The sequence below is a fragment of the Psammomys obesus genome, unplaced genomic scaffold (assembly GCF_907164565.1).
Source record: "Psammomys obesus unplaced genomic scaffold, mPsaObe1.curated_primary_1811, whole genome shotgun sequence".
NCBI classification, from domain to species: Eukaryota; Metazoa; Chordata; class Mammalia; order Rodentia; family Muridae; genus Psammomys; species Psammomys obesus.
The window spans coordinates 9365189-9380371 of NW_026590859.1; the positions used below are offsets into that span (position 1 = coordinate 9365189).

Consider the following 15183-nt stretch of genomic DNA (forward strand, 5'->3'; position numbering starts at 1 on the left):
TAATGAATTGACCTTGTGTCAAGTGGCTTTTGTGCACTCTGCTAGGAATTCTCATAGCCATCAGAAGTCCATATTAAGGAGATGAATGCAGGAAATAACTGTTTGCAAGTAGTAACCCATTCAAGTAAATAATCCTTTGAAAAAGTAGCTACAGAGGAATAAATAGAACAGAGGCCAAAGCATTGAAAGTTGAAAATTAGACAAATGTGAGAGGCATTCTGTAAAAAAGGGATATAATTATCCATAAACAAATAGTAGCTATGAACAAAATCATCATCTAACTGAAATGTATCGACCCTGCCTTCCCTCAGAAACTATGCTAATACCATGAGGGAAAGGCTGGGAATCTTTCCTGCCCAGCAGCCCTGGGTGCAAAGGCAGGCAGCCAGCAGCACTGTTCATTATGGAGTGTGCTGCAGACACCGTGGGAGTGCCCTGGGAGCTGGCACCCACAGCAGGCTAGGATCAAGTCCATCCTGGGGACCCACGTGCTGGGAACAGGGAAAGCTAATGGCACCTGGTGACCCATGGGAGGTGGCTATGCCCTGATTTCTCACAGGCAGCTGTGTGTGTAAGGTGGCCTGTCAGGAGAAGGGTGTGAGCTTCTCAGGGGCAGATGAGAAGTCATGGGAGGAGATTCCTGTTGGTGTTGGATATAAAGATCTGGATTTGGAGAAAGAATTTGATTAATGTTTGGGAGTTGTTATCAGAGGAGTGTGTATCTCTTCTAAAGATGTCACAAGTATTAATTCATCTGACCCTCTCAACAAACTCTGAGCAGGTGTAATAACTTCTAGGGACAGGGAGGCCTAGTCAAGAGAGTTCAGTGGGAATGTCCAATAGGTATTTTTAGTCTCTTCTACTTGGACTTCAGGTGACCACAGGGCACTTTAACTTTCTTAGTAATTCAAATACAAAGTTGCAAATATGTTAAAATCAAGTTATAGTGGAAGTAAATTACTGAAGCTGCTATGAATGGAAAGAGTCGTGTTTACTGCCCCTCTGCTAGAGACACTAACTATGAACTTCATTTTCGGTGCCTCAGTTCTCTTACCTGTAAAGCTGGACAATAATACTTAGCTCTTAGGGTCGTTGAGAAGATTACTATGGGGCTGGAGAGATGGATCAGTGGTTAAGAGCAGTGCCTGTTCTTCCAAAGGTCCTGAGTTTAATTCCTAGCAACCACGTGGTTACAACCATCCATAGAGAGATCTGGTGCCCTCTCACATGCAGGCAAAACACTATATAAAAAATAACAAATAAATAAACCTTTTTAAAAGATTATTATGTTAATCCTTAACACTCTTAGAGTAGTTGCTAATGGAGCACTGCTCTGTAGCCCTGCTGCTGTAATCAGTAGCCTCAGTGTTGCTGTTTGATGTGGACAGCCTGACTTCCACTGCCATGCCAAGGGTTGACTTAGAACTAGCAGCAGCACAGTTTTCAGATTACAGAAAGAGGCTGTGTGTCAACTTCCAGCTTACCATGGTTGGGGCTAAGAGAAGTCATTTTCTGATCAGAGCCAACAAAACAAATATTGTTTTATAAATGCAGAAGCGCAAACAAAACAGTTTAATTCAGAATAGAGAATATACTTATTTTTATAGTTTCTATGTGTATATGCATATATGTACATTTCGATACACATGTAGATACATATGTGTAATATGTAAGATTTTAGATTTTATTCTGCTTGAATCCCAGGGACTTCCTTGATCTTGTTTAGCTTTTCCCACCTGGAAAGTGCAGGCTAAGGCATCACAGGTTTGTAGTGATTTTTAAACAAGTGACACTGTGTACAACACGGTGTCTGCTGTGCGGTCACCATGCAGTGCGTCGTGGCTCTTACTTGATGTTTTGACTAACCTGAGGACTTGTGTGCAACAGCAGGTTGCAAGTGCTGGCGGGGCCTCTTAATGTCTGGCTCTCTCTTCTTTCTTGCCAGTTTGAACTCGGTTTTTTAGTTGATTGCTCCTCATGTAGCTTCAAATCATTTTGTTTATATACCTTCCTGTTTTAAAGGCTGCTTGACCTCTCTTCTCCTAGTTCGAAGGTGGTGAATCAGTGTCGAGTGGAAACTTGTGCCAGCGATCTCGGCCGAGCAGTGACCTGAACAATAGCACTCTCCAGTCCCCTGCTCACCTGAAGGTCCAGCGAAGCATCTCAGCCAACCAGAAGCAGCGCCGCTTCAGTGACCACGGTGGGGAGCAAGTCTAAGAGCAAGAGACCGGCTGGCTCTGCCAGTCTGTGTTGCCAACACACACTTCCATTTCCTCTCATTCCTGGCAGCTTCTCAGACATGTGCCATTGGATGATCATAGGATCTCTGTTTTGGGGACCTGGACTGGTTTTGTAATCAATTTTATCTTAGCTGAGAGTATAAAACATGCAAACATGGATATTTTTAGTGTAGGAGGTTTTTGCAGGCAGTGTATCGATTGTTTTCCAGCTAACCTTGCTTTTTCTACACATTGCAGCTGGTCCCTCCATTCCCCCCGCTGTATCATACACCAAAAGGCCTCAGGCCAGCAGTGTGGAAAGTGAGCAGAAAGAGGAGTGGGACAAAGACACAGCCCGCAGACTTGGCAGCACCACGGTGGGTTCAAAGAGCGAAGTGGCAGCCAGCCCCCTGGTGGGTCCAGACAGGAAAAAGTCTTCAGCTGGCCCGAGTGTGAGTCAGAGCTCTCCTGTATTGCAGCTCGAACTTACGTGTTGCAGGGTTTATTGTAAAATCTTGTCTTTTGTCTTTTTAAATGTTTCTAAATGAATCATAATTTAAAAACCATGAAAAAGGGGCCAAGCTTCTCATGAATGTAATAGAAGAAATGGTGCCGAGAATTCTTTGTTGTTATTGCTGCTGTTTTGAGACAGTCTCTCTCAGTAGCCCAGGCTAACCCAGAATTCATAGCAACAGTAGTCCTCTCACCTCAGTCTCTTGAGGGGGATTATAGACAAGAGGCTCCACCCCAAGCTAACATTCTTAAAGTGATGCATAGCCTAACTTCAAAGCAGTGCCTTAAACCCCCTACTGTTACTCCTGCTTTTGTAATATTTATTTCATGTTTCATTGATGCACTTAATCTTACATTTACAGGTCAACTGCTCTCTGAGAGCAGACTCATTAATAATTTGTCAGTTTCTGTGAAGTCTCTTAAAATGTCACATTCTAGAAATTAAATCGGGACCTAGAAGAGAGGCCACAGTACTGTCCTGTAAGATAGCAGGAAGAATGAGACAGAAAGAAAACAGAGATGGAAGGATGAGAATAGGATAGGTAATATCTAGATGATGGGTGTTTAGGGTAATGCAGGGAGTAGATATGATCCTAATTCCATTGCTACAAATTGTGCAAGTCTTATATCCCCAGTGGAACCTCCTGTGGTGGTTCGTCCACATCTCACCAGCCCACCGTAGCTGTGTCTTACTCATGTCTTAGCCAGATGCTGTCCTGTTTGCTCACTGTCTCCCCATCCTGGCGGTCACCTGTGTGTTGACACAGAGCTTCCTCAGAATCCACAGTGCTATATTTATAATAGTGAGGGCTTAGACTATATTTAACACTGTATCACATTAAATCCAAATTAATGATACTATATTATTTAAAAATTCACATTATTTTTAAAAACCATAAGCCAAAAGATTCTGCCAAAATTTGTAGTTTTCTCTTTCGTGTCTCTTACTTCCCATTCTAAACTTGTAAAATAACTTACGCTAATTTGTTGGGGTGGATCCTTCTGTAGGTTTCTTTTGCTAGAGAAAGCAGACATGAACATAATGTAGCTATTTGTTTCATTTTTTGATAGTTAAGTCAATAGTGTATTTTGTTTTTAGGGTGTGTGTGGTCCTTCTGGACGGGAGCATGGAGATCTTTGTAGTAACTGCATGGTTTAATCAGTATTAACTGACACGTGTCCTGTTTCACTCAGCCTGTCTTTTGGGCTGGTGTGCATCCTCCTACGGTTCTGTTACTCATTTTTTAAGATCTGTTATTTTTACTGATGTGTGTGTGAGCAGTCGCTGCATGTGTGCATGTGTGCAGGTGCTCTCAAGAGGTCAGAGGTCCTGGATTTCCAGGGGCTAAGACTCATGGCCCCTGCGTGGATGCTAAAACTCAGATTCAGAGCTTCTGGTGGAGGACGACTGAGCTATCTCTTCAGCAGACTGAAATACGTTTAAAGCTACACTTGCACAAATTTGCATGTGATTTTTCCCCTTCTGCATCTGAATTTGAGGAAATAGCTGTTAGCTTTCTAGTGATCATACTAAATGAATGTTAGAGTAACTGTATTTTAAGACTCATAAAAGCTAGATTAGGTTGGCAGATATTTTCCATTGGTGAATGAAATAGAGAATGTTTTTAATCTCATTTAAAGTCACTCTTGCAGGGCTTGGGGTGCAGCCCAGGGGTAAAGTGATTGGTAGGCATGTGCAAGACCAGGGGTTGGATCCCCAGCAGTGTAAACAGCAAAGAAACAAAACCACAAAAAAAAAAAAAAAAAGAAAAGAAAAGAAAATCACCCCTGTCTATTTTATTACTGGTAACAAATAGTCAAGGTTTGGCAAGCATGATGGTAGGTGACATGCCAAAGGTCTCCTGTGTGGTAAGGAAAAGAACGCATCTAGCTATCCTTTTTTCTTTCTCCTGTTGGCCCGTGGTGTGTCTCCTGACTCAGGCGTGGGGTTATGGGCAGTGTCCTTAGATTGCAGTGCACAGTCCTCCATCAGCCCTCAGCCAGGGATGCATTGAACCTGGTGCTTTTGTTCTGATGCTGTTCATGAGCTGTAAAGGGTCTGGAAGGATCACCATCTGTGGTTTCCTGTTCGTGCTGAGACTGAGGCATGGGTTAGGGTGCAGACCACCTCTCTGCTATGCCCTTACTCTTTGGGAAAAGTAAAGGAAAGCCGCTTTCCTATTGCTTCCCAGTGCTGGTTGGAATTGTAAAGTAAAACTATTGTAGGTATGGCTTGAGTCCATTTGTTTGTTTTTGCTTTACTTTTTATTTCCAAAATCTAAATATGAGAAAGAAAAAAATGGATTTTGCTTATGTGAGACTATAATCAATTAAAATTATGCTATAAAGTCTTTCTAATATTAACAATTTTAAATTCATTTCTTTGATTTCACACTAATATAGTTACAATTTTTTAATTGTCTTTTTTTTTTCTCCTTCTTCTTAAAGAACAACGTATATTCTGGAGGTAGCATGGCGAGGAGGAATACGTATGTGTGTGAAAGGACCACGGACCGGTATGCAGCCCTGCAGAATGGAAGAGACAGCAGGTGAAGGTCACCACCCAGCAGCAGTGTCTCTGTCACTGCTGCAGATTAGCTTCACTAATGTCTGTAGGTGTATGAGTCACAGAGAAGGACACTCAGAGCAATAAGAGAGCAGTAGCTTTCTCGCTGGAGTGTTGCCCTTGGTGCCAGTGTAGAAGGTGAAAGTGTAGTTAGGGAAGTAAGAAGTAACTTCTCTGACTTCCAAGTCTCTGAATAACATGTGGAAGAGAATATTTCTCAGCCTGCACAATCCCAGTCTGATCCTCGATTTCTTTCTTCTCTCCATGTGTCTCTCTGCCCCTTACCCATCAATGAGCCACAGTATATACAAATACAAAAGTCTTCCTCCCCTTCCTCTAAACAAGTGTGGCCATCTCAACTCAGTGTAGAACCGCAGACTTCTTAATGAGTTTTACTGTAGTTGGAAAAACTACTCGTTGTACCTCAAAAGGATGAGGCCCCTGTTGTGATGAAACTGTATTCTCAGCTCCAGCCATTCAGTGGAAGGACAGTCCATCCTTACATTGCTTTCTTTTCATTTAGCACAGGAGGTAGTATTGTGAGAAAGCACACAGACATGTGGTGGCTTCCTGAGATATGACAGCCTATAGGTGTGAGAGTTGGAAATTGATTTCCAATTTACTATGTCTCCTCTACCAAGTACTAATCTAGCTCCTCGTGTCATAGTGGTTAGCCTGTTGCTCATGATGTGCATGGACACTTGTAAGCTGAAGGAGCTGCTATCTGCAGTGGTGTTTGTCATATGAGTTCTTTGTGCTTAAATGATGTAGGCAGTTAGAGCAACACGTCATAGAACTAATCTTAGCATAAGTGAAAAATGGCTCCAGCAGTAATCTTCTGCTTTGTAGCTTTCACCCATCCACAGATATGCCCTCCTTCTCAGACTCACACACAGAACAAAACTCAGAGCCTTAAATGGAGAGCGGTTTAATTAATCACTAAGAATGTGCTTGTTTCTTTCAAGTGTTTCAGCCATGACAGTGTCAACTGAGTGAGAGTCAGGAAATCTCTTTCTCTGGTTTTAGTAACTGTACTTTTGCTTCTTTTGTTGTCAAGCCTTACAGAGATGTCTGCCAGCAGCATGTCCTCTGCAGGTTCCACCATGGCGTCTGCTGGCCCCTCAGCCCGTCCCCGCCACCAGAAGTCTATGTCCACCTCTGGCCACCCTATCAAAGTCACACTGCCAACCATCAAAGATGGCTCTGAAGCTTACCGGCCTGGGTGAGTCCTGTAGTCACTGTCTCCTCAAAGCTCTCTGAGGACATTTTAACTGTAGTATACACTTACTGTGTGCTTAAAACTACTTGAAATCATTTTCAAGAAGAATATTCTTAAAAGACTCTATTTTTTAATCCACCCATAAATCATTGCTGCCTAATTTATCACCTAAGTAAATTGAGTGGCTAGCGAGCTGGATCAACAGGTGGTAGAGGTGCTTACCGCCGAGACTGAGGGCCTCTGCTCTGTCCTGGGAATCCACACGGTGAAGAGAAAGGACCAGCTCTCAGGAGCTGTCCTCAGACCTCCACACGTGCTCCGTGGCACCCACAAATAAATTGAGCTTAAAAAGAATGGTAAGTAAAATGAGACTCACAAAAAGCCAGACATGGTGGCACATGCCTTTAACCTAGCACTGGGGAGGCAGAGACAAGCAGATCCTTGTTCAAGGCCAGCCTGGTTTACAAAGCAAGTTCTAGTACAGCCAAGGTGATTGCACAAAAAAATCCTGTCTTGAAACCACCCCCACCCAAAAAAAAATGAGACACACAAAAGCAAACCCTGTAGCCTCAGGTCCTAACAGTTGCATTGCCAGTGTGACAGGTTCACTGATGCTCAGGTATAAAATTCAACTCACTTGAATTTGTACCTCTTGGAGGATTTCTGAAATCCAGAGCATCTTTACATCTTCAGTAATTAGATTTCGTTAGTCATGTTGATAGCACCATGTGGCATTATATCCCTGGAACTAAAGTAGAAACATGGGTGATACTATGAAACCATTTTCGACAAACAATAAAATTCATTCTGTACACTGCTGAGCAATATACGTTCAAAGCATTCAAATTGAAAGTTTATCTGAAATTTGTAGGCTGGGAGCCTTTTGGATTTTGAACATTTTTCAATTTTACAGTCTTTACATGTTCATAATGGGATAGATGGGACAGGACATGAATTTAGACATGGAATTCACTCTAGCATACCTTACATGCACAGCATAAAGACCATTTCATAGTGTGTGTTCAGTGAACTTCACATGAGGTCACACATGGACTTTTTCATGGATAGTGTCTTATCAGTGCTTAATTTTTTTTTAGATTTTGAAGCATTTGGGATTTCAGATATGCACATTACATAATAAAAAATACATATGCAGCACTCAGGCACACCAGATTCTGACAGTATTTTTCTGTGTGTCAGTAACTTCTTGATCTTAACTACCAAATTTTACAAGATATAGTAACAGTATAGTTTTAAAGTGACATCCAATGCTTGTATGATGGTTATAAGTAAATTAATTGTCCCATGAATTTTATTTTTAGTGTGAATAAAAGTCATTGGGCCAATGGAAGTAGCCATGCCTCCCCCAGTTTTCAGCCTGAGTGAAAGCAGCTCCTGCATATTGTGAATAGTATATCTCCATTCCTCCCAGCACTGCAACCCAGAGAGTGCCTGCTGCTTCCCCATCTGCTCACAGTGTTAGTGCCAGCACCCCAGACAGGACCCGCTTTCCCCGAGGGAGCTCCAGCCGGAGCACCTTCCATGGGGAGCAGCTCCGAGAGCGACGTAGTGCAGCTTACAGTGGGCCACCTGCCTCCCCATCCCATGAAGCGGGCACCTTTGCGCATGCCAGAAGGGGAACATCAACCGGGATAATAAGCAAAATCACCTCCAAGTTCGTACGCAGGTCAGTACCCTTGGTGTGCTTGTTTTCTCTGCTGAAGAGGAAACCTGGTTCTTTCCTGTCACCTCTGCCATGATATTTAGAATTGCTACAGGGCATTTCATTAAGTTTTATAGGAACTGGGAATAAAACACCAGGAAAAATAGTCTTTTTCCTTAAGAGAGAGAAATTAAAAATGAGACTTTAAGGGCTGGAGATGCAGCTCAGTTGATCGAGTATTGCCGAAAGTGCATGGAGCCCACAGTTGAGTGCCAGCACTGGAGAACCGTCACTTTTGACGGCAAGAAGAGAAATTCACGATCACCTCCACTGTGTAACGAATCTCTGCTCACCCCGCGATGCTAATGCCCTTTCTTAAAAGAAAACTTAAAGCTTTTGCAGAGCAAAGCAAAAACTTCACATAAAAAATCTTTGTCAGTCATGGTGGCACACACCTTTATCCCAACACGCAGGAAGCAGAAGCAGACAGATCTCTATAGGTTCAAGAACAGTCAGGTCTCCAAGGCAAATCTCAGGACAGCCAAGGTTATGGAGAGAGACCCTGACTCAAAAAAAAAATGCTTTTATTTAGGAAATTACATATAAGCTTATTATGTGTCCTTCAAAAATAATTAGCTTAATTTTTTTAATGTTATTTATTTATTGAGGAGAGGAGGGGAAGTATGTGCCATAGCATGTGGGGAAGGGAAATCAAAAGGCATAGTAAGAGTTCTCTCCTTCACCATGTGGTTTCCAGACACTGAGCTCAGAGCATCAAGCTTGGTTGGCAAGTGCCATGACCCACTAGGCTACTATATGTATATATGTATATATGTATATATGTATATGTATGTATTATACATGTTTAAATTCTTTCAAATCACATTTATCTTTTAAATAAGTTTAAGGTCATGTAGATTACTTTAAAACTGAACATCAGAGGCCAGAGAGACAGCTTAGCAATTGGGAACACTGGCTGTTCTTCCAGGGGACCCGGATTCTGTTCCCAGCCAGCTCACAACTGTCTGTAACTCCAGTTCCAGGGAATATGACATGATTACACAGACATACAAGCAGACAGAACACCAATGTATGTAAAATAAAAAGAAACCATTAATATCATTACATGCAACTTGAGCTCTGCTACATTAAAAAACAAACAAACAAACAAACAAACAAACAAAAACCACTTGGAGCTGGAGAGATGTCTCAGTAGTTAAGAGAGAACTGGCTGCTCTTCCCAAGGACTCGGGTTCAGTTCCCAGCACCCACATGGCCATCTGTAACTCCAGTGCCAGGGGATCTGACACCCTCACATAGACATACATGCAGGCAAAACACCAATGCATATAAAATAAAAATAAATAAATAAATCTTTGGACTGGGGAAAAAAAACCACTTTTCTATACAGAGAGCTGTCAAGATAAAGAGGATGGTATTTGGAGTCATGAAAGAAGCAAATCTGTAAACAGTAAGTCATGTGCTAAAGCAGAATGCAGCTAACAAGGGAAATGTTAGGCCGAGTCAGAGGCAAGGCGTGGTTGTTTCTAGGGTTTATGCCATGTGTTCATGTGAGCTGAGCCTTGAATCATAAGTGGAGGGATTATGCGTAAATGCTGCTATTTACTTGCGGTGTCTCTAGTGGTCCTGGTGTTTCAGCGTGAATAGAGAAGCTGGACGTGGTGGCTCATAGCGCTAATAGCAGCACTCAGAAGGAAAGTAGGTTGCTATTCCAAAGGAGCAACCCACCACAAACAAATAGAAAGCATGGTGGATAGAGAAGAGCAGCAACCTCCTCCCTCTCCTTGTGCAGGACCACACAGCTGAGCTTCAACCTTAAGTCCTCAAATGCAAGCGTCTTAGCTTAGACACTTAGCAGCCAGCCTCACCGTTCTGAGAAAGGCCATTTGCGAAGGTGGGAAGGAATCGAAGTCAGGACAGAGCTGCCTACCATTCCTAAAAAGAAAAGAATGAGGGAGAGTCAGATCAGAAGCTGGGACTGTCTGAGGACGCAGAGGCGGAGCTTGCAGGCAACTGGCTCCACGGGGGTGAGGCCTAAGGACCATCAGTGACCTTATGCTGATTGAGCAGGTGCGCAGTGACACCTTGTAAGGGAAAGACATAAGCCCACCCCACAGTCAATAGGGAGTCAGAGGGTGGTGGTGGCAGTCATTTGCAGGGTGCTTGTGTGATTGTCGATTACTGGTGCAATATGTAGAGCAGTGAGGAAGGTTGTTTCATGTATCTTTCAAAGTTGAGCCACACTCTTCTCTCTTTGCTGGTTTTTCCTGCCTCACAAAGCAGCTGCCCCTTCCCAGGCTGGAACTTCCCAGGTTTTCTTGCCTTTCCCCATCTCTCTGTGGGTTTTCTGTCTTCTCTTAGTGATCGCCTGGAGATACCATCTCACTTTAACCCAGATCTCCCAGGGCGTTTCCCCTATGGAGCCAGTTGCCCACAAGCTCCGCCTCTGCGTCCTCAAGACAGCCTCAGCTTCTGATCTGACTCTTCCTCATTCTTTCCTTTTTAGGAGTGGCAGGCAGTACTATATGTACTATATGACTTCTATTCCTTCCCACCTTCGCAAATGGCGCTGCTACTGTCCTTGCCACCACTGCCTCACAGTGGAGACCACTGCCAGTTTTCACCTCCCAGCCAATCTTCTTTGGCCTCATACATATTTTAGCAGTATAATTCTGAAAAGTCACTCCTTGATTTAAAGCTGTCCATTGGGGCTGAGACTGTAGCTGGCCTAGCACCACAAGGCCTTCAGTTTGATCCCGAGACAGTGCAAGAAAATAAAAGCAAACAGGAAAAAAGGCCTCTTAATTAGCTTTCCTCTTGCTCGGTATTTATGGGCAGACAAGGCTTGCATCGTATGCCCACTCCTCCTGTCTGATTCTTCCCATTCTTCCCACCTCTGTGGTATCTCTGCACACCTTTTGAGTTTGTACTTGTGTCCTTTCTCCTTGGAATCTTGCCTCAAATGCCTGCCAGTTACTTCCTGCTTCTTCTATAACAGGCTTGATTTCTCCCTAAGTGAAAGGGAAGAGCCTGTGTGTTCGGTTGAATACAGATTGCTGTCTATACTTGCTTGCTTTAGCACAGAGCCATGCTAAGCTGTATGAGCTGTTGCAGCCAGCTGGGCTTCTCCCTTTTGCCTCCCACTATGGTCACTTAGAGCAGTCTTCTCTGGCTATTGTGACGTTACTGCTCCCGCCCAGGTAGGCTGGACCAGGGTGTGAGTGGATTGCTATTTGGATCTTACAGCAGAGAAAGTGAGGTGTAAAGGGACATTCCACTCCTGATACTTAGAGCTCAGGCTCGCCAGCAGTGTCCTGTGTCTCCATGCATAGGACAGAAGAGTGCTAGGAGGCTCTGTTCCTTCTGAATACAAGTGTTTCATCTTTGCAGTAGGGGCCAACAGAGCAACTATGTTTATTGCTAAAGTAGAACACTGCCCTTCTATGCAGTGAGTCTCAGCATCTGCGCACAGCTGGAATACCATGCATGGTGAACCAACTCAGAAATGTGTTTACTTCAGTTTGCTATAATAATTTTTACAGATGGCACTGAGTAATATCCTGCTGAGTGAAAATGGCAACTATTAAAAAAAACAGAAATTTAAGAAACGCTATTTGAAGATGCAAATACATTTTATTATTCTTTTTAGTTCTGAAAAAAAATGTTTTTCACAGACTATTTCTCTGGGAGAGGGCTTACAGTTAGAGCCCCGAGGGCTTGGGATGCTTATGGTGTTCAGGGCGCAGACTGTGCAGCAGCTCAGTGCTAATGTGCTAGGTGGGAGGAGGACGGTGCTGATGTTAACCCTGCATTGTACAGTTCACATAAAAACACAAATGTGGAAAGGCTGAAACATTTTTAAACATGCTTAAGGGTTAGAGATGGTGATTTTTCCTAGCTTCTCAAAATATTTTTGTTCTCTCATAAGCCACCTCTTAAGATTTGCATATTAAGCCAGGCGTGGTAGCACATGCCTTTGATCCCAGCACTCAGGGAGGTAGAAGCAGGCAAATCACTGTGAGTTCGAGGCCAGCCTAGTCTACAGATGAGTCCAGGGCAGCCAAGGCTACACAGACAAACCCTATCTCAAAAAAGACAAAACAAAAAACAAAAAGATTTGCATATTAGGTTGTAACAACTAAGTTTCAATTACCTTTGAAATATCAATGTAGTTAGAATTTTGGAAGACTTTAAAATAGTAACCACCTTCAATGAAAAAACAGCAGTTTTTCTGACTTTATTTCACAGATGGATATCTCGGTAAGATTGTTGTTCTGTGTATAATTCAGTCTGTTTTTAGCCTCACCTACTTGCACAGGCTGATGACTTACTGTGCATGAATTGTTAGCAAAACTTCTAAAAAAAATTCATGGTCTATTTAGGACTTAGTGTTTACTTTTAGAAAACCATGTTGGCCTGCCTTCCTTCCTTCCTTCCTTCCTTCCTTCCTTCCTTCCTTCCTTCCTCCCTCCCTCCCTCCCTCCCTCCCTCCCTCCCTCCCTCCCTTTCTTTCTTCATCCTAAGATTTGTTTTTTTTGTATTCATGTGTGTACACCAGAAGAGGATATCAGATCCTATGGGACTACAGTTATTGACAGTTGTGAGCCACCATGTGAGTGCTGGGATTTGAACCCATGTCCTCTGGAAGAGCAGCAGGTGCTCTTTGCTGAGTCACATCTCCAGCCCTGAGATCACTTTCTTAAGCTCAATCTCTCTCTCCCAGTCTCTCTCTCTCTCTCTTTCTCCCTTCTTTCATGAAACAACTTCTCTTTCTATTCTAAACCTGGGGCTTGCTGCTTGGGCTACCCTAGCTGGCCCCCAGACCTCCAGGATGTCTGCAGGAGATGTGCCTGCTTTCCATTAGTCCAGTCCTCATGCCGTACAGAGGAGTGTGCCCACTGTTCCGTCTTCTCAGCCCTCTGTCTCCTACGCACAGCCTTAGCTGCTCAGCCCAAGCTTTGTGTTTAGCTGCAAGGTTAGCCCATTTGCTCAACTGAGCAGCCACCTCCAGAAGTGCATTAATAATGTGAAGTTTAATATTTCACATAGTCAGCAAACCCTAACCTTGGATCTAAGCAAAAAGACAATTTATTAAATTATAGTTGTAGCTTGAAATTGGAAGACTGTGTCTAAAGAACAACTAACTTTTCACCTGATACCTCCTGTCAGCAATATCTAGTAGATGCTCAAGAAATGGCAGTAACACCTGTTACGGTGAAAGCATGAAGAAGATTCAGACCCAGAAATAATGAGCAAGATAACTTCAGTGTCTTTTTTTTTTTGTGGGTTTTCTTGATCTTCTTTTGCTTTTAAAATTGTTAAATCTCAACCTTCTCTTTATTTTTGAGGGATCCAAATGAAGGCGAAGCCAGTGGCAGAACCGACACAGCCAGGTGAGCCATGGGTGCCAGGTGCTCCCACACTTGGTGGCAGTGGGCAAGGTGCTTATTTGCTAGCAACTGCACTTTGAATCTCTATATTCAAACTGTGGTGGGTTTTCCTGATGTCACCTGGCATGTAATGAAATTCAAGTTTACCAACTGTAACTGTGTAACTCACAAATCTGAATTGCGTACTTGGTAAAGATTTGGGCTTTTTCTTCTGTCAGAAGAGTAATAGCAAGGGATTAATAGTTGAAAGTGCACTGTTCTCTCTCTGGTATGTGCTGTCACTAAGATGAGTGTACATGGAATAATGCATGGAATAGCACTGAGGCAACTGCTGTGCAGAGGATTTAGCTATAGTAATATAGTTAGGTGACCACATTCTAAAACTCGACGCTTCCTGCGTTTTCCCCAGAGAAAAATAGAGAAGATTGTTGGTATAATGTTCTTTTGGAATGTATACAATTTACCCTTGTTCATTCAAATGCCGATTTCTCTACCCCACTATCCGGTTTCAATCCGGGCTTTGCATTGTGATACTTATTCTAAGCATCACCCATCTCAAGTTTGTGTAAACATGCTTGCTCTCTGTAATTGTCAATTAAACAAACAGCCCCAATGCTGTGCAATAGTGAGAACAGGGTGGGACATTCTGGTTGAGAGGGGAGGAGAAGGAAGTGAGTAGGAGAGGAAGAGAATCAGGAGGAGAGGTCTTGGAACCACGTGGAGAGATGGACTGGACCTAAGATATGACTAAAAGCAAGTATAATGTGTGAAATCTGAATGGTGGGAAACTATGCAGGCTTGGAAGTTTTGAATGGAGTAACTATTGCCCAGCATTGTGCTCTAGGTTAATTAAATAAATCCCAGTCTCTGTGTGGTGATGTGGGTAGACAGCTGGTTTAGGACTAACTGCTGCTTAACTAAAAGATAAATAAAAGTGAATATAAATACCCACAACAGAAGACAATGAAATAAATACTTTTGGTGTCCATCTAATAGTTTTTGGCATATATTTTCTTAACTTATTTTTTTAAGATTGCAGCTTTTGGCACTTTGGAGCCTCAGTTATCTGGGAATGAAAGGAACAATTTTTTTTATGTTCCTTTATATTTGTTATAATATAATATGTTTTTATATAATATATATAAATGCGTATGTGCATATTTCTAGATGAAACATAAATGTCTTTCAGAGATGTAATTTCTTTCTTAAATTACAAATGAGTAAGGAATGTTTATAAGCAAAAATTGCAACTTGCTATATTTGGATACGGAGAACTGTGTATCATGGGAATCCATTAAGTTCACCTTTCTGTGATCACTTGAAATGATTTTCTGGTTCAGTGTTATGTGTGTGATACCTAAAGAATAAAATTTAATGTGTGAGTCATCTCTTATGCCCAGCGTAGTTCTAAATGCCTGGGGTATGTCAGAAGTAAAGCAGCCAAATGTCCTGGAGCTTATGATCCAAGAATAGTCAAGGGATAAGTAAGAAGCCTAAGAAATGTTCAGTTAGTGGGTTTGAGTGGCATGAACAGGGAAGAAAGAGTAGAATAAGAAGGGGTGGTCAGACTAGGTCAGGAGTCAGGGTCCTTA

The 15183-nt window shown here is 42.6% G+C and overlaps 1 protein-coding gene across 2 annotated transcripts in view; it reads left to right on the forward strand.

Moving 5' to 3' along the window:
• The window catches only part of Mark1 (microtubule affinity regulating kinase 1), a 115887-nt gene that overhangs the window by 97800 nt on the left and 2904 nt on the right, over positions 1 to 15183 (forward strand). The window contains exons 12-17 of one of the 2 annotated variants that reach the window (XM_055609228.1): positions 2047 to 2200; positions 2478 to 2671; positions 5181 to 5281; positions 6356 to 6520; positions 7950 to 8204; positions 13550 to 13594. In XM_055609228.1, the coding sequence (XP_055465203.1) occupies positions 2047 to 2200; positions 2478 to 2671; positions 5181 to 5281; positions 6356 to 6520; positions 7950 to 8204; positions 13550 to 13594 (914 nt within the window). The other variant, XM_055609229.1, reaches the window with a different exon arrangement.